This window comes from Sylvia atricapilla, chromosome 18 (assembly GCF_009819655.1).
Source record: "Sylvia atricapilla isolate bSylAtr1 chromosome 18, bSylAtr1.pri, whole genome shotgun sequence".
Taxonomy (NCBI): Eukaryota; Metazoa; Chordata; class Aves; order Passeriformes; family Sylviidae; genus Sylvia; species Sylvia atricapilla.
This window is the reverse complement of record NC_089157.1, coordinates 2,868,790-2,895,011: the sequence shown is the minus strand read 5'-3', so window position 1 is coordinate 2,895,011 and position 26,222 is coordinate 2,868,790. Positions and strand designations below refer to the sequence as shown.

Sequence of the window (26,222 nt, the reverse complement as noted above, 5' to 3'; positions counted from 1 at the left end):
CGCCCACCACAGGCTTCGAACCTTCCAGCTGCCCCGGCGCCTCCCCATTGGCCGGCGCCTGTGTTTTGGCTGCAGACGGCGTCGCGATTGGTTGGGGATCGCGGAGGCGGGGCCAAGCGGAGGGGGAAGGAGAGGACCGGCCGCTGATTGGCTGCGTGGGGGTTTTATCGTGAGGCGTTGGTGACGTCACGTTCATTGAGGAGGTTCATTGAGGAGGCGCGGGAGGGGCCCATTGAGAGGGTTCAGTGTGGGGGGCGTCCATTGAGAGCAGCTGTTAAGGGGGGGAATATTGAGAGGGGCTTTAGTTAACGAGGTTCATGGAGAGGGGGCCATGGGGCTTTCACAGAGATGGGGGACTCTGCCCTTCTCTGGATGCCCCTGCTGGGGGCCCACTCCTGCGGGGGCTGCAACGTAACCCCGTGCCTTGGCTCCCCAGCCACGCTCCCTCATTCCCTTCGCAAGGCTCCTCTCTTCCCTCAGCAAAACTCTCCCAGCACCCCGTCTCCTCCTTCTTGGGGACCCTCTTGCCCCCTCCGGGGGTTCCCCCTCTTACCCCCTGACTCCCTCGGCAAGGCTCTCCCAGCGCCGCCCTCCCATCTGGGAATGGACCCTAACCAGATGCCAGGGGCAGGAGCAGGGACCTATCCTCTTCATCCCCATGCCCGACCCATGTAAAGGCTATGGGGCTCAGGGCAGCTCCCAGGTTGCAGGGGTGGGGGGAGAATTGGAATTTTTTGTTTATGGTTAAAATCCTGATGTCAGCCTGCAAGGATGAACTCTACCCTGGTGTGCTTCCTCCGCACCACATTTGGGGACCCAAGTGCAATTTGTGCCTTGAAGTGTTTTGATTAAAAAGGGAAAATTGGCGTTTAAACCCTGAACAAATCAAGGGACTTTACAAATGCCTGATGTGAAAATCGGCTGATCTGGGCAGAGCCATTGGAGGTTTGGATGTGGCAGTGGTGACCAGCTGGCCAAAGGAGAGGGAATGAGGAGGCAGAGGGATGGAAATCTGAAGCTGCATCTACAACTGGTTGCCCCTAGCAGTGAGGGCCTCTGTGGGGCTTCTGCAAAGCCCTGGTGGTCCCATGGAGGTGAGGTCCAGCAGTGGCCATGTGTGCTTGCCCAGGCTGGATATCCTCTTGGGATAATCAGGGGGATCCAATCCCTGGGATTCAGCGATGGGGATGGAGGGTCCTGCTTGCCCAGTAAGATTTTTATAGCTTTGTCTTCTTGGAGCAAAACCAGCCTTGAGCCAGGTGGAGGTGTGATGGGAGCAACTCCAGACGCAGGGATCTGAGACCCACCTGCATCCTGCACACAGCCCTGGTGAGATCTCAGAACCTCCTGCTTGCCAAAGCCACCCACTCTTGTGCACAGCACGGCTTTGAGTTGGGAGCACTCACTAGTGCCTGCCTGGGACACCCATGGGAGTGCAGCTCACGGGCCCTTGGCACCCAAAGCTGTGACCAAGTAGTGTTGGTGACATTTGGAGAAGTCAGCAGGTCTGTGAGTTCTTCAAAATGAACCCTTTTGGGGGGCAGGGATTGCCGTCACCTCTCCGTGCTGAGATGCTCTTGCAGATGTGCTGCCCTGACACCGCACTGGGAGCCGGGGGGTCATTCCTGGGGGTGGGTCCCCAGCACCTTTCCACGGAGCTGGGGAGGCCTCAGCAGCCACCAATGAAGGGTCACCCCCAGCCCAGCCATTGCCACTGCTGGCGGGGCTGCACAGAGCAGAGGCAGCCCAGCAGGAGAGGGGCTGGCGGCCCCACAGTGTGTGCCAGCGACTGCTGGGGGAATTCAGAACGGACCGGGTGTACTGACAAATGTTTTCTGCAGTGGGTGAGCTACACACCCTCCTGTTATAACATTAACTGCTGCGCTCTACCGTGACTCTGTTTCCCTTTCAGCACAAGGAGGCAGGATCCTCTCCCCGTGTCAAACACGCATCCCAAATCCCACAGCCAGGCAGCACGAGCTGCAGACTTGCATCTTGCCCAGCAACACGTGCGATTTGGGTTAAAATCCATTTTCTCTGGATTCCCCCTCCAGGTGACCGCTGCTGGGGTTTTTCCTGCCTTTACGTGAGCTGGGATGTGCAGCCGGGCAGAACCGGGAGGGGACCCTGCCCTCGAAGCCGTATCGTCACCCAGCTCCTGCCAGCGCTCCCGCGCTCCACTGCGGCACTGTCCTACAAAATCCTCTGCTGCAGTAATCGCTGGGAAAAAAAAAAAAAAAAAAAAAAAAAAAAAAAAAAAAAAAAAAAAAAAAAAAAAAAAAAAAAAAAGGCACACACGAGCCGTGCATGCAGGCAGCAGCTCTGCGTGTAATGACTGCCGGGTTATGGATCTGCACGGGGATAACTTTGAATTATTATCTGCACTAAAGCCCTGCATTCTGCTCTGTGCCGGTAATGAAATGTGCTGGCTCCCTCTCCCAGTTTCCCGCTGTCGGTGCTGGCTGGAGCGAGGCAGGGGAGTTGGGCTGGCAGCTCAGTAATGCTGGGCTGTGCTAGATTTTTAAATTATCCATGTGTAGTACAGGATCCCCAAAAGTGTGTGTTGGGGGGAGCATGGATCATTTCCTGGGGTCTCAGGGCTCCCAGCTGGATGCCAGCGCTGAGAGCTGGAGCAGGCTCCAGGTGTGGATGCTGCCCTCGGCTCCTTCTAGAATCATTTGGGTTGGAAAAGACCTTTAAGATCATGGAGTCTAAATCCTTCTCTTCTGGAGCCAGTGCCCCAGCTGGCACCCAGCCCAGGTGTGACACCCAGCAGCATGGACATGGTGTCACTGCTGGGAATATGGGTCCCGGTGTGACAGTGACAGGCTGACAAACAGGGTACAAAGCCACCCCGGGCTGCTCTTTGATTTGGCTTTTCTCAGCTGCCTTTGGGGCTGTGTGGGTAGGAAGCACTTGGGAGAGTGTGTCCCTCTGCAGGGAGGGGATAAAGGGGGGAGCCCCAGGGATGGCCTTTGCTCGTCACCGCTGAGTAGCAGAGGACATCAGGGCAGCTGATCCGCCTCCGTGCACATCTCCCGTTTGATATTTATAGCACCCGTGTTATCAACTCAAATCAAAATCATGTGATGCTCCACTAACTGGCGCTGCCGGACTAATTAATCACCGGCGGGTTTAAGTGCGCGGTCAAAGGGTCCATCCTTCCACTTCGGCTGCGAGTAGAAAATGAGTAGGCGACCAGTGCTTCCCAGTAATTTAACGCTGGGGGGACTGGGGAATCTGTTGGGGTGCACTGGAGCGGACGGGCAGCTCCCTGCCTCCAGAGGCTGCGGCCGGCGGATGCAGCTGCTCCTGGTGTGGAGCGGGGCTGGGAAGGCAGGACGGGGATGATGGAGATGTGCACTGGAGGGGCTTTAACCCGGCCCCTCCCCAGCGCTGAGCGCCCCTGAGGTGCTGCTGGAGGGGATCAGTCTCTGTGCCAAGAGCTGAACAAAACCCTTTCCTCTATAACCTGTCGGGAAAAGCGAGGCGCTTGTCCTTCCCCAGGGGACACGCCGGCGGCAGGGGGTGCAGGGACAGAGGGACCATGCCCAGTCTGCCCCTGGGGGTCTCTGAGCTGGAATTGCTGCTCGGTGCCACCCACTTGGAGGGGCTGGGGACAAGCATTGGGAGGAGGGTTGGCCGTGGTGGACAGAAGTCACTGAGGGGTGCCTGAGAGTGGCAGATGATGGCGGAGAGAGCCACTGAGCCGTACTGGGGGCAGCTGGGGTGACACTGGGGTTGGCAGGTGGGTGGCACTGTGGGTGCGCGTGTGCCACCGTGGGGGGACAGGTAAGTAGCACCTGAAGTGGGACCCCACTGGGTGGGTGGGGGACACCGGGGCAGGAAGATCCGGGCAGGCAGCGGCAACATCTCGTCCCCTCACCCCACCGCCGAGCCGGACCGAGCCGGGGCGGGTCGGGGCGTGCCGGCTGAAGGCGGCCCCGCCCCGAATGTCGCAGCCCCGCGGTGCCGCGGAGGCGGCGCCGGGCGCGGCGCAGAGCGGAGCGGAGGATGCTGCGGGCGGGGGCCGCCGCCAGCCCCGCTCCCGGTCCCGGTCCCGGGCGGGAGGACTCCCCGCCGCCCCCCGCCCGCTGAGCCCCGGCCCGGCCATGGGGGCTCTGACCAGCCGGCAGAACGCAGGCGTGGAGGAAGTGGATATCCCCGCTAATTCTGTCTACAGATACCCCCCGAAATCCGGTGAGCCCCCGGGGGTCTCGCGTCCCGGTGCCGCCGATGGGGAGGGAAAGAAGGGAGCGAGTCGGGCGGGCACCGGGCACGACCTTGCTCGGGGCGGGGGTGACCCTGCGCACCCCAAAGCAAACGCGGACGCGCAGAGGGGACACCCCAAATCCCTGCGTTTGGTGCGGGGTCTCAGGAGTGAGTGCGGCGCGGGAGGGATGGGGGTCACCCTTCTCCGGGCGCCCCTTTGCCAGTTCACCCCGCTTCCCAAACTTGGCTGAGTTGACGCGACTTTAATGACATTATTGTTATAATTATTTCTGTAGCCGTGGTCTGCGGCAGCGGGCTCCGGAGACGCTTTTGGGAGGCGGTTACTCCGGTGCTGGCTGCTCGGGAAAATCCTGAGTTTAAATTCCCGGGAGGATGAGGGAGGCTGGGGTGGGAGGGATTGGAGGGGATCCCTCCTTCCCAGGGCTCTGCCCCATCGTAGCACCCCTGCCGTGGGGAGCCTTCGCCTTCCCGGCTCCTCTCCCTGCCTCGAGGCTTGCTGGTGATGCACCTCCCGCTCCCCAATCCGGCCCTGTCTCAAACCTTGTGCGTGACCTTGGAAAATCCGTCCCTCCCCTCTGTGCCTCACTTTCCCCTGCAAGGGCCGGGCTGAGCGGGTGCCCGAGGGGGGCACGCTGGGGACGGAGGGGTGATGGGGTCCACCCTTGGGTGGGCAACGCTTCAGAGCCGCAGAAATACCGGCGCCGGTGGGTGATGCCCCGGAGCACCGTGCGTGCGTGTGAGGAGATTGCACAGCATCCTTGCAGCACTAAATATTATTAATAGGCAACTATTTTGGTAGTTAATAGGATAAGGTAAACGGTCGGATCGTTAGCGCTGTGGCAAATTACTCACTAATTACAACTAAAGACCTCCTTAGCAAGAATTACAGCCAACACAAACCCGGTGCCTGTCCTGAAAAGCTGTGCTTGTCTTTTTTTTTTTTTTTTTTTTTTTTTTTAAATCTAAAATAGGTTGCACAGCTGGCTGGAGATGGCTGATCCTTGACAGCCTGGCCTCCTGCAGGGCTCCCCTGGCTCTCCTCTTTATGTGGTTTCAAGGCCTCTGTCACTTTGGTACCAGGCTGGACCAGCCCATCCAGGGGATTGCTCTTTGTAGGGATGGTGTCTCCATGCATTACAAGTTTTTCCCTTGGCACTCCATCTTATTTAGGGGCTCTTCAAATATCTGGGGATGAAGCTGTGGAGGGTGCAAGTGCACCCAGCTGAGCACTTCCAAACTCATCTCAGCTGGCAGAGGTCACCGGGCTGATATTTAACTGGGCTTTCAGGGAGAGCCCAGGGCTCCTGGCGGTGCTCAGCTGGCCTGGTCTCACCACAGGGCTCTGGGCAGAGCTGGGGGGGTGGATTGGTGTTGCCCAGGGTCCTTGAGAAGGGCGAGAGGTGCCCAGGTGACACAGCCATATGGACTGGGACAAGGGCAGGCTGGTGGCCCTGGGAGATTATGGCTGGTGTGCCTTTAATCCAAGAGGGATTTGTCCTCGGCGCTGCCAGCAGCCGAGGGAGGACGTGCTGGGCAGCAGAGCCAGTTCCTCTGTGCAGCAGTGCTTCTCTCACCTCGAAACCACCTGGAAACAGCCTTGGAAATGTGGTGCTGGAAGGGAATCTCATGGGATTTGGGGTATTTCCCTCTCTCTGTGAATGTGGCTTTGGCTCTCTCGGGATGGCCAGTGCAGCCCATGGGAAGAGGGCAGCTGTGTCTTGTCCCAGTTTAGCATCTTCCCATCCTGAGGGTCCCACCCCCTTCAGACAGGGTGTCAATGGGATTAGTTAAACCACAGTTTTTGAAACAAGGGCTGAGAGTTACTTCCGTGGCTGCCACTGAGGGAGAGCCAGCAGGGCTCAGAGGGAGCCCACTGCCCGGCTGCTGGGATGGTTTTTGGGGCAAGTGTCCAGCTTTCAGCCCCTGGCCCCAGCTGAGATGGGCACCGAGCTTCCCTGGGGCACATGGGCCTGTGAGCAGGGCCCTGGCTGGGGACAGGAGCACAGGGATTAATCCAGCAGTGACACCCCCAGCCCCAGGTGGTGGCAGAGCCATGGCGTGTGAGTGCTGACGCAGCAGAGCTGTGGACAGGTTTGGCGTCAGCTCCGGCTGCCGCTGGCTCTGGCTGCCCACTTCAGAGCACAGAATTAAATAATGGGCTGCCCAGGGGCAGAAGCACCCAGAGCCTTTAACCAGCCCATCACAGTGCCCTGTGCTGGCAGCCTCAGGGTGGCCCTGTGGCAGTGCTGTGCCATGGCCACCCATCTGGACTGACCACAAACTGTGCAAACCCGGTGCTTCCCTCACCAGGAGCGTGTGGGTGAGCTGGGAAAGAGCTTTTCTGTTTTAGCAGCTTTGGAGAGTGAGGCTGTGACACTGGAGAGCCAGGGGCTGCAGTACAAGAGCCCAGCAGGGCAGCTATGGCTTGGGGCACAGTGCAGGATGTGTGTCACTGCATGCCAGGGCCACGGGCACAGCACACATGAGGGTCTTCACCCTTCTCTGTCACCTGGACAAGGTGGCATCACTGGCACTCCTGGGGAAAAGGAGCTGACAGCTGGTGCCAGATGTGTCCCATGTACTGGTGCCAGCAGATGTGCAGGACACAAAGATTTTTTTTTTTTTTTTCTTTTATTTGCCAAGAACCTCAGACAATCTGGGTTGATTCCTCCTTTCCAGCAGCCACCCTGTGCAGCCCTCCCTGAGATGTGGCTGTCCTTGACCAGCTCTCCTTCCCTGGGAGTGGGCGTTGGATTTACAGTCAGCCCATAATAAGGTGGCTGTGTCTGGGAAGGTGCTTTCCTGCCCTGCCCACCAGCCATGTCCAGGGAGTCACTGACACACTCCTGCCAGTGCCCTGGGCTTTCCTGTGCTGGTGCTTCCCTGGAAAAGCCTGGCATGACTCAAGCCTCTTGTTTAACAGCAAAGAGGACCTTTCCTGGGAGGGAGCACAGAGATGGTTCTGCCTGCTGTCAAGAGGGAGTTGAAGCCTCTGGGGGATGTGCTGGGAGCCTGCAGCACCCAGGGATGCTCCTAACTCCTGGTAGGGAGACTGGGTGATGGCAGCGTGGTCCTCACCAGCTCTGCCCATCTAGTGAGAGCCCCCAGCACGCACTAAATTGCAGCAGGGCCAATCACAAAGAGCCTGTGCTCCATTTCCCAGCTTTTTCTCAGTGCTGGGGTGGCTTTTCTCCATGTTTAAATGTAATTTTTTTGCCATCTCCTGCTCTTGCTCCAAGTCAGTGTCAGGAAAAGCTCTGGATGTCCCCATTGTCCCCTAGCTGTGCTGTTGCAGGCAGCTCCGAAGGCACTTTGCTCTTGGGGCTTTTTTTTTTTTCCACGTGGCCGAGTCTTTCCAGGCGAGCTGCCTATAAATTATGTACGTGGAAAATGGGACCTGAAAGCTGCAGGCATCAATAATTGATGGTCGACGTTTGCCAACGGGCTCACTGCATCTGGGCATCCCTGTGCCATGGGGCCTCGGGACAGGGCTGGGTGATCCCACTCATCCCTCCTGGCCTGAAGTTCCCCCCGACTCCTCCCCCTGGGCTTTGGGCTCCATTCGGGGTTTAAGTGCAGTATTAAAGCCTGATCCAGCCCTGCACAGTCCCTGCCTCTGCTGGAAGCTGATTGCAAGCTCTGACCTCAGTACCCACAAGCAGAGCTGCAGCCCAGGCTTAAACTCCTTTATCTGTGGTCCCCAAATGTTTGGGTTTGGGGTATCACACTGGGGGGGAGGGAGAGTGCAGATAGATCTGTGCTGGTGAGTTTGGGGTTTTTTTAAGCTAAACTCTATCCTTGTGGCCGTCAGGATGCAGGACACTGTGTCTCTGTCTGACTGACTTCTGTGCTTCTGCTCACCCCTTGCTGCTGCCCAATCCCTGTCCACCTTTCCCTTTCCCTTTTTTCCCCCCTCAAGTCCCGGCCCTCCTGCCTGGCCAGTTGCTGTGCCACAACATGCTTTCCCCATACAACCCAGATGCCACAGACAAGGAGCAGGAGCTGGTTGGCTCCTGGCCAGGCTGGAGGAAATTCTCTGATGGAGAAATGCCTGACCTGGGGGCTGCTTCCAGCGTTGGGCTGGGACATTCCAGTGTTTTGGCTCTGTGAGGAGAAAAAGAGACCCTGGTCATTGCCCGGTGCTCATCAGAGCAATGTGGAGCACTCTGCAGGGCAGGTGCTGACCTCTTGGAGGGTCTACAGGATCCCAAAATCCTGCTTCCTGCAGGTGAACCCTTCCTAGGGAAGGCTGAAGGGTGAGAACTGAAAAACTCGGTTTAGGTGTGCTCTGCCCACCTTCCTGGCGGCAGCTGCAGCCAATCTGGGCAGTGTCTGGCTGTGGACGTGTTTGCCTTGGGTGGCACATGAGGTCTGTGGCATCCTTTGGGCAGGAGCAGCCCTGCCCGTTTTGAGGGCTGTATGCTGGGTCCTTCCCAGGAGCATCCCCAGGGATGTGGGAGCCAGCCTGCCTCCTGTGGGCTCGCAGGGTTCTCTGGCAGGTCAGGCTGTGCCCCTGCCTCCTCAGGGCACGAGCTGTAGTGTATGGCCAGGATTAGCTCTGCTCTGCTGCCCCAGGAGCCCTCCTCTTCCTCCTCACGGACCAGGATCCGACCAAGGTCAGGGTGACCTTGGGTGGCTCAGCCACACTGGGGCTCACAGGGATTTCCCAGGCAGGGAAAGAGAAGCAGGCACCGGTAAATCCCACGAATAGAGAAGGCCCCAGGGGCAGCACCGCCATGGGGCTGGCCCCCTGCTCCAGCCTGTCCCCATCCCGGCTCTGTGTGCCCAGGCGTGGACCGTGGGGATGAAGCGGGTGGGATGCAGGAAGAGGGGAGTGCAGGCGAGGAGTGTGGCTTCTTGGCAGCCTCTGCCTGCCTGGGGGCTCTCAGCGTGTGAGCTGAGCCATCAAGGTGACCCTGGGGACAAAGTCACCTCCGAGCCATCGATCCGGTGGCTTCGTGCCGCTCCATCGCCCGGCTGAGCCCCCTCCTCCCCCTCCGCTCAAGCGCTCGCTCTGTTTTCATTCCAGGGAGTTATTTTGCCAACCACTTCATCATGGGCGGGGAGAAGTTCGACTCCACGCACCCCGAGGGGTACCTCTTCGGCGAGAACAGCGACCTCAACTTCCTGGGCACCCGGCCCGTGGTGGTGGGTACCGGCGGGGCCACGGGGCTGGGGGCATCCGGAGCTCAGGCACGGCCCTTCCCAACCCCTGCTGCCTCTGTGTGTCATGGGGAGTGCGGGACAAGGCTGCTGGCTGTCCCCCTCCACGGGCAGAGCCAGCCAAGCCTGCCTGGAGCAGCTGAGTGCGTTCTCTGATGGCTCATAGAAGGGTTGGGCTCCCACTGCAGCCTGTCCTCCCTCCAGGACTAATGGTGAAGGGGAATTGGGCTGATTTAATCCAACTTCTTTCTCATTCCCTCGCCAAGAGCTGTGTTTTCTCTTGCCATCCCCATCTCATCCAGGAGCCATAGCCCAGAGAGGAGGGCACATGGTGGGGGGCATAACACACAGACACTGGTGTGGGTCAGGGTAGGAGAGCAGCTTGGACAGGAACATATGAAATTACTCCCCAAGCTCTAGCAAGAAAGGGGAAGAAATAAAATAAAAGTGAAAAAGTGGGGGTAGGTTGAGGCTGGGGATGGCATGGATGGGTTTTGCAGTGCTGGGTGCTGCCAGCTCCAGCTGGTCTCAGAGCACAAGGGAACCTGGCTGGAGGGGGATCCCTACGCCCCAGGCTCCCGGAGATAGTTTTTGTGCTTGCTACCTTTGGAAAGAGAGGAAATGAGTGCAGGGGTTCAGCCTGGGAGTGATGTCATCCTCTCATCCGGGTGCCTCTTAGCAGTGGGAGAACTCACCAGCACCAGCTGGGAGAGTTTGGGGGGTCAAGTACTCAAAAGATTCAGAGTGACGGCTTAAAAGTCACTAAGGCTTTTCTGTTAAGTCGAGATAAACTTGCCTGGTGCTTCGGCAGCTCTCAAGCATTGCCTGCTGCCAGCAAGGTTCCTGTTTCCTCCTTGGAACAGGCTTTGGTAGTGTTTTGGCAGCATCGTGTGGTCCTTCAGTAGGGAAGTGTCCAGCCCTGGGCTGTGCCAGAGCAGGGATCCTGGCAGAGCCAAGGTCAGGAGCACCCACAAAGCACAGAACACTGGGTGGGCAAAGGCAGTTCCTTTCTCTCCATCCTCTGCACTTCCCTGGAAAATGAGAAATCAGCACTCAGGATCTCTACCAGCAGCGAGTGTTGAGAAATCCTCTTGATTAAAGTAAAAGGCTCTAAACTGCCCAGTGAGCAGTTCCCATGTCAGCAGCACCGACAGCAGAGCAGCAGGGAAGGCAAAGGAACAGCTTGGAAACAGCAGAGAGAATTAATACAGCATCACGAGCTAAATTGTTTTGCTCCGGTTTAATTACCGATGGCTCTGGGCTGCAGAGCTGTGACCAAGATCCCGTCCCCCTGGGGAGCAGGGGGCTCTGAGGCTGCACTTTTGGGTTGGGCCAGTTCTGGGGGCTCAGAGAGGAGCTGGGGGAGGATCTTTGTTGGTTGTGGTCCAAGCCTGTGTCCAGGCAACACTTGGGCCTCTCTGATGCTCCATCCAAGTCCTGTCCTGTTGCTTCTTGGCTGTGACACTTTTGCTTTCTGGCCTTCTGTGAGAGCCCTGGTTGGGCTGGAAACATTAAAGATGGCCACTGCTTTTTGGTGGGACATTAACTTTGAGTTCCTTGAGGATCAAGGGCCAGGAGATCTTGGAAGAATTGCGTCCCAAGCCCTCTGTGAGCAGAGAACTTTGAGCTATGAACAGCACTACTGCGACATGGATGTGCAGGGCAGCCAGAGGCTGTGCAGGTTCTCCCCTCCATGGATACATGATAATCTGGATTTTCCAGCTGGGAGCAGGTTCCCAAGGGGCTGGGAAGGGCGTTGCAGGTTTAAGTAGCTACCACCATGCAGGGGCAGAGAAGCTGCTGGAGGCACTCAGAGAGCACAGGGGAAGCCAAGAACTGTTGAAATGTGCCACTGGGTTTCCCTGCCCACGCAAAGCTGCTGGGGTTTGCTTGTAGAAAAACCCCAAGACAGACTTTTGAGGGTGGTTTTTATTTTGCTTTAACAGAAGCTGGCCTGCACCAAATGTTGCTGTAGGCACGTGGATGACATTCTTAACTTCACCGCAACCATTATCCATTCTTTTTCTGTTGTGTTTCAGCTTGATTTAAAGTGAGGAGATGCAAAACATCCTCTGAATAGCCCCCTTCTGATGTGCAAAATCTGGCTTGTAAAATTTAAGAAAAAAAAAATCAAATCCAACCACCCCCAGAAAGTGCTTTTCACTCGTGGGAGTGAAAGAGCCCAAAGTGGTTTCTGCAGCACAAAATTTGCCTGCGGCACTTCCCCATCCTGCCCAACGGCCCCTGTGGGTGGCACCCAGGGGACCTGGCTGTCCCTTCCCTCCTCTGTCACCCACTCCTGGCTGCTGCAGCAGGAGGGGGTTGCACCCATGGGTGCTTTCCCTGCCAGGGCTGGATTTGGTATGATTTGACTGGGTGAGGTGTAAAAAAGCAATTTTGGATGACTGCATTAGTTTGAACAGCAGGGGATGTATCACGACATGGCACAACATGTCCTGACAACGGCTCAGCTTCTGCCTGGAGCGTGTTCTCACTCTCTCCCCTCCAGCTGCAATGGGTGACTCTGCAGGTGCTCCATTCTGCAGGTGCACATTTAGTGACTCATAAAAAAGTTCGTTAGCAGCAGTTTAATGACTCTGCTGCCCTTTCCCCCTCCTGGAGACACGACAGCAGCAGTTCCACAGTGCTGGGAATTCATCTCCCAAGCCTCTGATGCCATCAGCCATGCTGTGTCCAGCCTGGCCTTTAATCTGCCTTTAGTGGCCCCTGTGGGATCAGAGCTGTGAGGTGGTTGGACGTGGTGATGGTGCAGCAGGGATGGGACAGAGCAGCACTGAGGGGTTCTGCCAGCTGTCCCTCTGTCCCATCCTGTCCCTCTGAGCCCAGCACGGGCCCCCAGTCCCATCTATCCTGCTCTGCAGGGCTCTGGGGATGGGAAAGGTGATGATGGCTTTGAGGACAGGTTAGGGGATGGTGTGAGAGCACCAGGGACATGGGAAATGGGCATCTGGCTCGCTGCATGGCGTCCCCAATTCAGTCTTGTCCCCTTGGTATTGGGGTGCAGTGGGTGTCTCAGTGAGGGACAGTGGGACACTATTCCCTCTCCAGTGGCAGCAGTTGAGGCTCTTGGACAATCTGCCATCCCTGATGGCACCTGACCCCCTCCTGGCTCTGGCTGTCCCCTGGCACATGGTGGCAGCTTGCCAACAAGCTGGGCCTTAATCAGGGCTGATCCCTCCTGGAGCTCAACCTACCTGGGAGATGGAGATGGAGGGGGGAGGTGGGTCTTGCATCCCTTCCCCACTGCCCTCAGTCTCCTTTGGGTGACTGCAGTGCCAAGGAGAGGGTGTCCCCTGGGTGCCAGTGTGTCCCCTCTCCCCAGGGAGCCCTGTAGCCCCTGTCAGGTGAACAGAAAGGACTGGGAAGGACAATGTCACCTTGCAGGAGGGATGCTGCTGCCTGCCTGCTCCTGCCCAGACACGTTGCTGGCTCTATGCTCTGGGCATGGGGCTGGCAGGGATCCCTCCACCCAAATCCCATCCACCACAGTGAGGAAGAAGGGACACTTGTGCCTGTTTTTTCTTGGCTGGTGGGCAGGGAAGGAGCTTCAGCCTCTCTCTGCCCAGCCTCATCCAGCAGCATAAAAGTCCATCAGCAGCTGCCTGCCCTGTGCCCCACACCCCCCTTGCCCTCCAGCTGAAGGGACAAGGGACTGTGTGTCCCCTCCCCAGTGAAACTGTCCCTGCTGTCCTGGCCTTGCTGTTTGTGGAGAGATGTCCCCGTCATCATGCTGCCTGGTCCCAAATGCCAGCAGGAGCTGCAGGTGCTCAGCACCCCTCAGGATGCCCAGGCCACCCCAATTCCCACTGCAGGGCGTTGGGTTTGGGTCACTGGGGGGTCCACAGCCACCGTAGTCCCCCCCGTGTGCATCTGCCTTCACCGGTGTCTCTCTCATCCTAGTTCCCTTACGCTGCTCCACCTCCTCAGGAACCCGTGAAGACCCTCAGGAGCTTAATCAACATCCGCAAGGACACCCTGCGCCTCGTCAAGTGAGTGGGGCACCCAGGGGAGCGGGGTCCTGCTGCTGCCCCCAGGGATGGTGGGCACGGGCTGCTCATGGCAGCACGGGCAGAGGGAGGGATGAGCCTTCCCCTCCTGGCTCCCGCATGCCAGCACAGGCAGTGCCGCAGGATTAAAGGAGCTTAGCGCTGCCTTTGAAGTGCTTTGCTTCTTCTTCCTCCCCCACTTTCCAAAGGCTTTGCTGGAGGGAGGCTGGGGATTGCGGCAGGGCCCTGAGATTGGGGATTAGGGCTGCAATCTGTCTGCGGTGCTTCCCAGCCTGCAGGCGTGACCTTGGGCATGCCAGGCACTCTCCGTGTGCCTCGGTGTGCCCTGATGGAGGGCAGCAGCCCCTTTTGGTGCCGAGGGGATTAGTCCTGGCACACCCCAAGGGCCGTCTCTTGGACCCTCTGTGCTCCCCAGGTGCTCGGAGGAGGTGAAGACCCCGGGGGAAGAAGTGAGCAAAGCCAAGGTGCACTACAATGTGGAGTTCACCTTCGACACGGACGCCCGTGTGGCCATAACCATCTACTACCAGGCGACGGAGGAGTTCCACAATGGAATAGCGAGGTGAGGGGCCCCAGCCAGGGCTGTATCACCCCCCCAAGCCTGGTGTGTGTCCCTGGCTGATGGACATGGAGCCTCCCTCCCTGAGCATCTTTCCTCTTCAGGACAGGAAACAGCTGAGGGTGGTGCTGAGATTGGAGGGGGGCTCCTTGTTTCCCCAGGGTGCCACCACCAAGTCCTTGCCAACCCCTGCCGCCTCCTTCCCTGTCACATTCTGCTCCCTCTTTTTACCTTTGGATCAGAATGGAGATCAGGGGAAATAATCTTCCCCCCAAACCCCTCCAGGTTGGCTGTGGAGTTGTCCCTGTCCCCTACTATGTTGGCTGCCCTGTGTTTGCTTTACCCTGTGGATTATTTCAGCCCTTTTTAGATCTTCTTACCTCAGCCCTCAAGAGGCATCTGAGAGAGGAGGTGACACACACACACTCCTCCCATTTTCCTGGCATCTCCGTGATCTGGGGAGAGCAGGAGGAGTGTGGGAACACCCATGGTGCCCTAACCCTGTCCTCTCTCCATGGGACAGCTACACCCCCAGGGACAACAGCCTGCAGTCGGAGACGGTGCACTACAAACGAGGGGTGTGCCAGCAGTTCTGTGTGCCCTCCCACACCATCGACCCCTCTGAGTGGAGTGAGGAGGAGGTGGGTCCCCCCCCAGCCCCAACATCATCCCATGGAGATGGAGATGGAGGTGGGATGAAGCCTCAGCACTGCTCCATCTCACCAAAGCCCCCCCTGTCTCTCTCCAGCTGGGCTTTGACCTGGACCGCGAGGTTTACCCCATGGTGGTGCAGGCAGTGGTGGATGAAGGAGAGGGTGAGGAGGGGGTTCCCTGCTGGAATGGCCTTTCCCAGTTGGCTGGCACTGTGATGCCAGCTGGGCAGAGCCTCCTGTTTTTCCTCACTTCTGCTGTGGCTCTGCCCGTCCCCTTGCGTGTCCCCTGAGCCCTGTGTGTTCCTTTGTGTCTTGCAGAGCACAGTGGGCACTGCCACGTGCTGCTGGCCACCTTTGAGAAGGTAAGTGCCAAGCTGGGGCCATCCTCCCACCTCCATCACCCACCAGGTTCAAGAGCCTGGAGAATCTCTGGGAATCGGGATGGTGCTGCTGGGCTGCTCCTCAAATCCTGGGACTATTCCCTCATTTTAAGCATCCACTTCTAAGGCATTTGTGCTCAACTCCATCTTCCTTCCTCCAGCAAGTCTCTGGCTTTGCAATGTGTGTGACCTCCCAAAGCTACCTGGTGCTGGGCTGTCAGGAAGAGCCAGAATTCCTGCAAAATGGGCTTGTTGGGAGTGGGGAGGGAGCAGTGACAGCTACAGGGTGGGTGAGTGCTCTGGCACAGCAGCCCAGGGGTGCCCAGCCACGTGCTCTTTCCTCCCTGCAGCACAGTGATGGCACCTTCTGCGTGAAGCCCCTCAAGCAGAAGCAAGTGGTGAGTGTTGTGGTGTCCCCAAGGTGTCTCTGCACACCCTGCAGGGAAGGAACTGAGGGGTTTTTGGGAGCCCTAAAAGCCCCAAGCCTCTCCCAGCCTTGGCCCTGCCTCCCAAGGAGTGCAATTTCGAGGTTATCAGTGCAAAGAGAATCCCGGTATGTTGGGGGGAGGAGGGCTGGCCCAAGCAGGAGGCTGGCTGGGAGCTCAGTGGCTCTGGGCAAGGAGTCTCTGCTCCTCACCCCTTCCCCTTGGGATTGCAGGTGGATGGTGTGAGCTACCTCCTGCAGGAGATCTATGGCATCGAGAACAAGTACAACACACAGGACTCCAAGGTGTGCGCCTGCATCCCCCTGCCTACATCCCAAGCATCTTCCTTCATCCTTTCTTCCCTTCCCCAAGCACAGGTCTGCCCACTGAAACATGCTCAGGGCAAGAGTCTGCAGCACAGAACAGAGCTGGGGCTGGCTGGGGACACTGTGTTGGCATCAAAGCTGCTGGAGGCAGAAAACTGAAGGAATTGAGCTTTTCTGCCCATCCTTTGTGGTCCCGTGGGGGAAGGGTGATGGCTTAGATGGGGAGCTCAAGGCATGGGATGTGCTCATGCCCTGCTCTAGTATGTAAAAACTGGGGTGAAAGTTTGGGTCTCTGTTTCCCTTGGCCTCCTGGAGGAGAGGGATGAGGTCTCAGGGGGGCATTTCAAGAGCAGGCAGCCCATGGACACAGGCAGAACTCTCTCTGAGCACCCAGCCAGTATTTTAGAGCACCCACCCTGGTGCCACATGGGCTGGTGACCCCCGAGGCCGAGCAGTTCCCTGCTGTCCCTTGGGCAGGTGGCCGAGGACGAGGTGAGCGATAACAGCGCCGAGTGTGTGGTTTGCCTGTCGGACGTCCGCGACACCCTGATCCTGCCCTGCCGCCACCTCTGCCTCTGCAACACCTGTGCTGACACCCTGCGCTACCAGGCCAACAACTGCCCCATCTGCCGCCTGCGTAAGGCCCGGGGCAGGGCTGGGGTGGGCATTGCTGGGAACGGGCTGGCATCTCTCACCTTCGAGCTCTGCGGCCTCTCTAGCCCCACTGGGGATGCCCCTCTTGGGAAATGGGGTGTCATTTTTTTCAGCCCTCCCTTTGTTTTTTTTCCCCTGCTGCTGCAGCTTTCCGAGCCTTGCTTCAAATCCGAGCCATGAGGAAAAAGCTGGGCCCGCTCTCGCCCACCAGCTTCAACCCCATCATCGCCTCGCAGACCTCTGATTCCGAGGAGCACTCGGTCAGTGCCTGGCTGAAGGTGGGACCCTGGTCTCTTCCACCAGGATGGGGAGGTTTGGGGATCCGTGTGTCTCTGAAAACAGGGTTTGGTTATTCATTGCAATTTCGTCTTGCAAAAAATGCAGGCTCGTTATTACAAAAAAAAAGAAAAAGGTTTTTTGGCAGAGTGTCCATCCTCTAGGTTTGAGCTTCTTCCTGGGGCATCTTGATCCCACTGGGAGTGAGGGGATCAGCAAAAATGGCCCAGGGAGGATCCTCACCCCATCTCCCCCTCTCCCCAGTCGTCGGAGAACATCCCCCCGGGTTACGAGGTGGTGTCACTGCTGGAGGCCCTCAACGGGCCGCTGACGCCGTCACCGGCCGCGCTGCCCCTGCGGGCGCTGGGGGACCCCCCGGGCGTGGGGACCCTGCCCTCCTACGGCAGCGACGGCCCCCTGCCCACCCTGAGGGCCCTGTCACCCCTCGAGCGCCTGCCCGACTGCGGCCCCCCGGGGCTCAAGCTGAAGAAGAGCATCTCCAAGTGAGTACTGGGGTGGGTGTGAGGGTCTGGGGGTGCTCCAGGGGGCTGGGGGCTGTGGTGGAACACTCTGCTTTGTGCCTTTGTCCAGGTCCATCTCGCAGAACTCCTCTATCCTGCCTGAAGAGGAGGATGAGAAGTCATGCACTGAGTCAGAGCTGAGGGTCTCCAGGAGGAGATCCCCAGCCCGGCACGAGGAGGTGAGTGCTGTCCAAAATGTGCTAGTAAGGAGCTGAGGCACTGGGCAGGCAGCAGGTCTGGGAGAGGCTTGGGATCAGAGAGACTTGCTGGGGTTGCCCCTCCTGGCTCCTCCTCCATCCACACGGATGTCTGGATGAGATGGGCCATCCATGCTGAATATCCCCCAGCCTGTCCTTACCACGGGCTCCTCTTCCAGGAATGTGGCGCGACACCAGAGAGTGAAAACCTCACCCTGTCATCATCAGGAGCCATCGACCAGTCCTCATGCACTGGGACACCCCTCTCCTCCACCATCTCTTCCCCAGAAGGTACAGCATGGAGGGGCTCATAGGTGCTGGCAAGGCAGGAGAGTGGCATTGTGATCTCAGGATTGTCACACTGTGGGGGGATGCAAAGAGGGGTGGGCATGGCCCCTTCTTACCCTGCCACAGACATTGGATGGAGCCACAGGGCATAACCTCTGCTTTGCCACCTGTAGACCTGGAGATGGGGATCAGGGGGGCACTGATCATGCCTGCTTTGTCTCCCTGTAGACCCAGCAACTGGGGGCTGTGAGCCCTGGGGACCTGCTGCTGGCAGCTTTCCACCCAGCACATCTCTGTGGCATGCAGCCAGTCCTTCCCCAGCACCCCACACCTCCTCATTAGCCCCTCTTCCATTAGTGGGTGCTGTGCCATGACTCCCACCCAAGGGTGGGGGGGTCCAGCAGCCCCCTCAGCCCCTGCTCTCCCCCAGAGCCCGTGAGCAGCAGCCTGGCTCAGTCCGTCATGTCCATGGCCTCCTCCCAGAGCCAGCACTCCCAGCTCAGCACCGACACCGTGTCCTCCATGTCTGGCTCCTACATTGCCCCTGGCACGGAGGAGGAGGAAGAGGAGGAGGAGGAGGAGGAGGGGGACATGCTCCCCTCACCTACGGCTGCAAGTGCCACAGCCTCTGATGGAGAGGTAGGGACTGGGGGTTGTTGGTGGAGCCCAGGCTGGAGAGCTTCCCCATGGGATCTAACTTCTTCTCCTAAGTCATTTGCACCAGACCTTTTTTTTTTTTCTCCTTCCATCTTTCCCACCTTCCTCCTACAGTCAACACCTGTGGAGTCCCCGGATCTGAATTTTGTCAGCATTTCTGCTGAGGAGCGTGATGCTGAGGTAACCGTAACTATCCCGTGAGGAACTGGGAGCTGTGGTGGCACCGTGGGGGGATCCCAGTTGTGCCTATAGAGGGGAAGCTGGGCAGCTGGCACCAAATTCCCTCAGGGCTGGGCTGGGGAAGGGGTTGCCTACTCATCCATTTCTCTGTGGGCTGCCCTGGGGATGGATGGGGCAGTGGGGCTGTGCCCCACCGAATCCATGGAATCCCCAGGGCCGGGGATGTTCCCCCAAAGGGACCTGGGAACAGCCCCTGGCACAGCCCTGGGCTAACACTCACTGCCTCTCACCTGTGCCACAGGGAAATGATGTGCTGGAGGACGAGGACGCCTCTCCCACGCAGGAAGACGGTAAAAAGCTCTGGGTTGTTGTTGTCCTCTCGCTTTCAGCTCACTGTCACCGCGAGTGGGGGCTCTGTGCTGTCCCTGCTGCCATCAGGGAGAGCCCTTGGGGACTCTCAGAGCACTGGAATCAGGGGAACATCCCTCACAGCAGAGACACCCACGGAGGGGCTGAACACCAGTGGGTGGGGGGAGCCAGCCAGCCACAGGGACCCCAGAGAGCTCAGTGTGGGACATGGAGCACACGATGGTTGGTGTGTAGGATCCATTGGTTTTTCCAATGAGCCAAATGGGAAAGAGGCTTCTCTCTCTGTGCTTTTCCACTCACCGAGGTCTGTCCCCAAATCTCTGAAACTTTCCCCTGTAGAAATCAGTGTCTGGGCTGATTCCCATAGGAAGGGGCTGCAGAGCTGTTCCCTCTGGGATGCTTTCCTCACTTTCTTTGGCCTGTCCTCAGTGTGCTTTCACAAGTCAACACGCACATCGAGGGCTCCTCTCGCCTCCTCCCTTGAGCTCAGACAGCCAAGGAAAGAGGTAGTCACCTCTGTGCCATTGGCTACCAACTGCCCTGGATTGCTTTTGGGCAATAGGGAGGTCCACAGTGTGCACTCTCCCACATTTCCAAGTCTCTTTTTAGCAAAAATACAACAAAACTATTTCCCCACCCAACCTGGATGCTCAGCCAAGCTGGAAAGCAGGAACACCCATAGAACACCCATCCCCAAGTCATGGCCTCTGACCTGCAGAGAGGCTTGTGCTGATGGGGAGATTGAAGTATAACAAACAGGAACAACCAGGGGCTGTGGTGGACATCCACGGGCATCCCAACAACTCTGGGAGCAGGATGGCCTCTCTCCTTAGGACACAGACCTGTGTCTGTTCTTAGCAGGGCTGCTGGCACATTTGGGAACATCCCTCCTGAGGTTTAGTCACCTGCATCTGATGGATGCAGGTAAGAATCTGGAGGCTGCTCTCTTGTAGAAGCGATGCTAAGAAGCAGAGTTACTTCTCTCATCCCCAGAAGCCTCCATCCCCCCTGCAAAAGCTTGGCTATGGCTTCTTTTGCCCCACGCATCCAGCTACTGCCTCTTCCTGGCATCCACGCAGCTCTCACTGCACTGCTGGTGCCAGAGAGGCTCCTGCAGGAGGTGATGGGTGCCACCACAGCCTGGCTGTGCCAGAGGGAAGGTTTGGCTGAACCCTGGGCAGGTTCATGCGTGTGCCCGTGGCCGCATCGTCGCTGTTCTGCTGCCCTCCGATGCGGCTGGCGCAAGGGAAGGAGCAGCTCGGGCCGTGCCCAGGCGTTATTGTCCACTCTTCACCCGCTCCCACCCAAATGCATCGTTTGTGTGTCATTTTTTTTTGTTTTGAAAGAGGCTGGGGAGGGGAGAGGAAAAGCCCCAGCAATCCCACCCCCCAGTGCTAAAAAGGCGACGTCGAGCCCCAGCGCGGCCGTGGCGTTAACTGCCTTAACTCCCTTCCAGGCCCGAGGACAGGCGCTTTCCTCGGTCTGAGGTGTGACAATAACAATGACATGGGCATCGCACACGTGAAAGCGCTGGACAATAAACTGTGCTCTGAGGCCTGCTTACCTGGTGAGTGGCCGTCTGCTGAACATGAACTTGGGGTGGGGGGGACAGTTCCGCTCTTCCCTGCATCCCCCCAGCCCTTTGCATCCATCCCTCCTTTCCCATCACCATCATTCCCACCATCCTGGCCACTAACATCCCTGCCAGGTTGTCCTCACTGCACTCCTCCACCCGTCCCTCCGTGGGGCTGAGCACCAGGCACGTCACCACCCCTAGGTCAGGGTGGCCTGTCCAGACTGGGCTGTCCCCAGGGGGCTGCAGACCTGCTTCACTGGGACTCTCTGTCCCTTGGCCAGGGGGCTGCTGGCACCCCAGGAGGCACCAGTCCTCCTTAGGAAGGTGGTTGTGTGGCACAGCTGTAGCCTGCTACAGGCTTGTGGTGGGCCCAGCAATATTTTGCACTGGGATGTGATCCACAGGCAGTCCAGCTGCACAGCAGGAGCTGCCTGCCTTGTCCTCCTCTTCCTCCGAGGTCACAGAGATGGGGTGTGTCCATCAGAGCCCCAACATTCATCCATCTTTCCCATTTCTTCATGCTTTCTCCCCCACCTTCCTTCCACTTTTGTTTCCTCTCAGCCTCTCTCCATCCCTTTTTTTTCTTCCTTCCCCTTAGGCTCCTCCGTCTGCGTGAAAGTTCATGTTCGCTCTGTGCCAACACGGTTTTCTCCACCCAAGCTTGTGCCCCTTCCCTGCCCAGAGTTGCCCAAAGGTGACAAATGTATTGAACACCCCTGGCCCCTGTGTGGAAGGGGACAGTGGGCTGGGAGCCTGCCCAGCCCTGCAGGCTCTGCTCCCTCAGCCTGTGTGTGGGGAAACGAGCCAAAAGGCCAAGACGACACCCTCCATGGGGTCTCTGTCAATACATTTGTTGACAAGTTGAAAGCAACTCTGTCCCTGCCTTGCCCCTTCCACAGACTTTGTGGCAGGTCCCGGACCTGCAGCAGGTGCTGGAGAGCCAAGAGGGTGGGTGAAACCCACTGGAGGGAGCGGAAATCCTTTCTGCTCCCCTGCTCCTTTGGGAAAGCCTCCTCTCCTGCTGCCTTGCCTGTTCCTGGTGGTTTCTGTGCTGGAGAAACACGGCTGAGGCTCTTGGGGAGGAACAGGTGCCTGCCACAAAAGCCCTGTGTCCCCCCCATCACCCTCTGCCAGCAGCTGGCTGAGTCCTGCTGGGCTGGGGAGGGAGCTGGGGGTATCCCAGCAGCATCTCTGCTTTGCTGGAGGGCCTAGCAAAGCATCCCTTGGCTGTAGCAGTGGCCAAAACCATCCTTGACTGCATCCTTCTTGGTTGTGCTGGGGGGAGGATGAGGAAGGGAGAGCTTTGCTGCCCAGATGGCTCCGGCACAGGGTCAAATTCTTGCTCTGCTGTGAGATGTGCACTGGCCTCGTCCCCTGCCTGGGCTGGGGTGCAGGAGCTGATCCCTGGGCTGAGCCCAGCCAAGGATGCCCTCTCCATCCTTTGGCCACCACACCTGTCCGTGTGTCCAGCAGCTGCCGCCCTCGGCACAAGCTGTGCTGTATGAGAGGGGTGATCTAGTCCTGGCATTTGTGAGCAAAAGCAGAGGGCTGCCCCTCGTGCTGGGACCAGGGGCAGAGGAGGTGCAGACTGGGGGTTTGGGGCTGTCCATGGCCCCCTGAGAACAGCAGACACGATGTTCTCTATCCCTTTTCACTCGCTGTAGGATACAAGGTGTTTTTTCCACATAATAATGGACAGTAATCAGTGTTTTCTGACTTTCCTTTTTGAATTGTACCAGTTTGTGTAGATCAGGATGTTCCAGCAGTTTTTAACCAGGGTAATGTCCATTCCAGTAGGGGTTGGAGACAAAGATAACATATCTAACCTAGATTTTGGTGCACAGTTTTTGGTAGGGAGTAGCTGAACTCACACTTGCTGTACAGGTGGAGTTACAAAAATGGTTCAAACGGTTACACAGCTGTATCTTTGTGTCCTCCACTGTTAAATTGTCACAAGGGGTTCTTAGACACACATACCATTATTCTGTGGATGCTGGGGTGGATTCAGGGTCATGATCAGAAGACATTTTGAAATGATAGACACAGTTTGGTGTCCAAACACACAGCTTAGGCTCTCAAAATATTACTTTCACATATAAACCCCTGTCATTCTCTCACCACACAACCATCTACATCAGTGATTTGCCGTGCACGTGTATGATTGTTCTTAAAAGCCCATGCTCAGTATTCCAATGGATCAAATCCCATTCCTACCACAAGGATTTGGTGCTTGGTATATACAGAAGCACTACATATTGCTAAGACAAGCACTGTGACCTTTCTGGTGATGGGGACATAAGAAAAGTTGATTAAAGACTGCCAGGATTGAAATGCCCTTTTATATTTCAATGAATAAAAGTCCTTTTTCCCATTCAGTGATAATCCCAGCACTGGTAGAGTGTAACCACAACTGAGCTGGAGCATAGCTGAGTGCTGAAGACACTGCTTTGAGCAATTCCCAGACCATCAGCCAGTTGGTCATTAGCATCTGGATATTTTTGATATTTGAAGCTGACCACTGTGTACTTCCAAGAGTGGATTAGGAAGACCTTAAGAGCTGATCCTTAGTGTTCAAATTATTAATGGTTGCACCCAATTGATCAGTCAGAGTTTCAAGACTGATATTGTTCAATACTCCTGTTCCAGTTCCCAATGTATCAGTTAGATGTGCAAGGTAACAGCCTCTGGTTTAGCCAGGAAAACCACCCAGTAGAGGAGGTACCTGTAAAAGATGAACGTTTTGGTCTGATAGCAGAAACATTGGTCTGCAACTCTTTAAGGACTAGGAGTAAACAATATTTGTTGTTGTTCAACCAGTTTAACCTTGAAATGTTCAGAGTTGGTTTTACAGGTTTTGGAGAAGTTTTTGGAGCAGTTATAGAGGGTATGCTGGGCACCCTTAAATCTTCTAGGGTACAGTCAGCTTCTATATCATAAGGAGTTAAGATCAGCATTGTTTCTTTAAATTTACAGTCCTTTAGGCTCATGGTGAGACAGACTGGGAGTGTTCCATATTTTGTGGGGTTTTTGGCTGTATCATTCATAAAATTTCTCAGGCTTGTACCCAGTTCATGGCAACCCCATTCACTGATTGTAGGGAAGGCAGTTGCATCCTGGCCCTTGAGATCTGTGATGCTCAAGAGTCTACATCTAGGGCAGTCTCCAAGCTGGTGACATTTGATGGTGATGTTTTTGTCCTCTCTGTAATGGATGAAGGTGTGGGATGTGGTTCCTCAAAGCTTCTTAGGAAATCTCTGCAGATTTCAGTCTGGTGGGAAAGAGCTCTGGGAGGAGGCAAAAGTCTCCACCCCAGAGATTTTAGGACACAAGGTTTAGCTGAAACCTATAGATCCGTGTCCTTGTGTGGATCCTGCAGAGCCCAGGTTACAGGGGCTGTCTCCAGGGTTCAGAGCATCCTCTGGCCACAGCCAGAGCCTCTGCTGGGGGCAGAGTGATAAAAACAGCTTTGGAAAGAGAAACTGGGGAAAGGCATCTGCCAGAAGGCTGGCACTGAGGTGGGGGTGCTGGGGAGCTGCTGTAGAAAACACGATATGCCCTGAGGGCTCTTGCTGATTTAAAGCCACAGATGCTCCAAGCTGTGAGCAGTGGGCTGCTTGGGTTTCACCACGATGGGATTGGGGAGCTGCTCTGCCCAGGTCTGCCAGCTGCTGACGGCAGGGGAGAGCCCTGGGGTGGGAGGTGGGTGGGCACAGGGCTGACACCCTGCTCCAGGGCCACACCACGTCCTGCTGCCCCAGCCCTGCTCCTTGGCAGCCTCACAAGGGTGCGCTGAGCAGAGCTGGGTCTCTGCACTGGAGCACAGCAGTGACTTAGGCAATATGAAGCTCTTAATGGGATTTCCGTGTGCATGTACATGTGGTCCTGTTTAATTACCCATTCCCTCCGGGATCTGCAGACTTAACATGCCTCGCTCTCCAGCCTGAGCTCGCCATGAAAAGCCAGTCGAAATGGCAGCTGTCACCTCCCATAAATCAGCAGGCAGCAGGATTTTGTTGCTTCCCCTCTGAGAAAGCCTCAGCCCTTGGCCTTGGCACGCCCTCGCACAGTCCCTGTGGCTCGGAGCTGCCCTGGGCACAGGGGTTAACCTCGCTGGAGGGTGCAGCCAAGCTGCCTGAGGGGTGCACCCCCTTCCTAAGGGCACCACGCAGCCTCTGATGGGTTTGGTGGTGGGACACAAGCCACGGGCTGAGCTCTGCCATCGCCCTGCCCCAGCTGAAGGCTGCTGCCTGAACTGGGACCCTGCAGCCGGAGAGGAGGCACGCGGGGACCCAGCTGTCCCCGCACCACAAGCATGTCCACCCCTCGGTTCCCCTTGGCACGAACCCCCGGGAGGCTCCACGCATGGGGACCCCTCGGCCCTGGCCCGGACCCCGTTCGCAGGCGGCGAGACCCCCCCCAGGCCCTGCGGTCACCCTGTTTGCTCGCTCGTGTGCATGTCCCCGTGTCCCCGTGTCGCCGCTCCGCTCCCGCCTTCACCATGTGCCTTCTGGTCTCTCCTGCCACGCAGCCGCCGTGCCGGACTCCTGCCCCATTAACATTGAGGAATAGGTGAGACCCCCAGAGCTGCCCCCCACTCGTGCCCCGTCCCCCGGGGGGTTGGCGCTGGGTTGTCACCCGTTGTTGGTGGCCCCCTGACTGCCCAGGTCAGGGGGACATCCCTTCGTGCCTGACCTGCAGCCCGCAGGGCTCCTGCATGTGGCCTCTGGCTGGGCAGAGGGGACACGGGCGGCCCCCTTTGGGTTATTTAACCCAGCGATGGTCGCGCTGTGCTTCCCGCTTTCGGCCCTCGGCATTCCTGAGCAATTGGGGTTGGAGGGGCTCCCGCAGCCCGGAGAGGTAAGTGCAGGCACCCCAGCCCTCAGCGCAGCCAGAACCCAGCGGGAGCCTGGGGAGGTGGGCCTTGCTTTGGGACAGTAAATCGGATCCCCCATGGAAGAACGAGCCGAGTGCACCAGTGGGCTTTGGGGGCCCCTAACTCCCATTTTCTCCCCCCAGGCGCAGAGGCAGCCAACAACAACGTGGGGCTGCAGCAGACGTGGCCCCGCCGCCCCCCCCGGCCCCCGGGACCCGGAGCAGGCAGCGGCCACCCTGCCCGTGTGAGGGCTCAGCCTCGGGGGGACACGGAGCCCACAGGGACCCTGGTGTCTGGGCACCGTGGGCATCGCCGCCTCCACCCCTCAGCTCTATCAGCGCTGATTTTCAAAAGAAAAGACGGTAACCTTGTTTTCCGTGGGGGCTGAAAGCCATGTGCATCACTTTGGAGTCCCCCACTAGCACCTTCCCATTCTCCAGCCCTAACGGGGACGGGCTGGGGTCCCCTCCTGCCCCCTCCCCCCGGTCATCTTACACCCCCAGGCTCCTCTCCGATGTGTGGAGCAGACGGGACAGGGTCACCTCACCAAGGGGGCTTTGGGATGTGGATGGCTGGGGACAACGGGACGATGATGTTCAGGGCTGTGGGTTCAAGGATGAGTGTTGGGATTGGCATCCTTGGTGCATGAGCTGGTGACTTTCATGGGGGGCCGGCCCCCCCCAGGTTTGCTGGCCCCATGCCCCTGCCCTGCCGTGTGCTGTCCCCATGCCATGAGATGTCCCCATCAATGCCCTGGCAGTAATGGTGCCCTCATAGCTCCCCCTCCCTCTGCTCTCCTCCTGAGCAGCACCTGGGCTCCTGGGCCTGGCCCTGAGCTTGCTTTTCCCCAGGGCATGGAGCAGG

At 57.8% G+C, this 26,222-nt stretch overlaps 1 protein-coding gene across 1 annotated transcript; it reads left to right on the top strand.

The window, feature by feature from the left end:
• The first annotated feature begins 4,003 nt into the window (after window positions 1-4,003).
• Window positions 4,004-25,612, top strand: RNF157 (ring finger protein 157). Its single transcript, XM_066332037.1, is given in 20 exon segments — window positions 4,004-4,200; window positions 9,263-9,381; window positions 13,318-13,406; window positions 13,840-13,986; window positions 14,507-14,624; window positions 14,732-14,798; window positions 14,955-14,998; window positions 15,367-15,414; window positions 15,675-15,746; window positions 16,245-16,404; window positions 16,569-16,681; window positions 16,962-17,200; window positions 17,289-17,397; window positions 17,595-17,706; window positions 18,134-18,342; window positions 18,475-18,540; window positions 18,842-18,890; window positions 20,366-20,476; window positions 25,502-25,569; window positions 25,571-25,612. Coding segments are annotated over 20 exon segments (2,064 nt in total). The 5' UTR covers window positions 4,004-4,112; the 3' UTR covers window positions 25,607-25,612.
• Window positions 25,613-26,222: the final 610 nt, after the last annotated feature.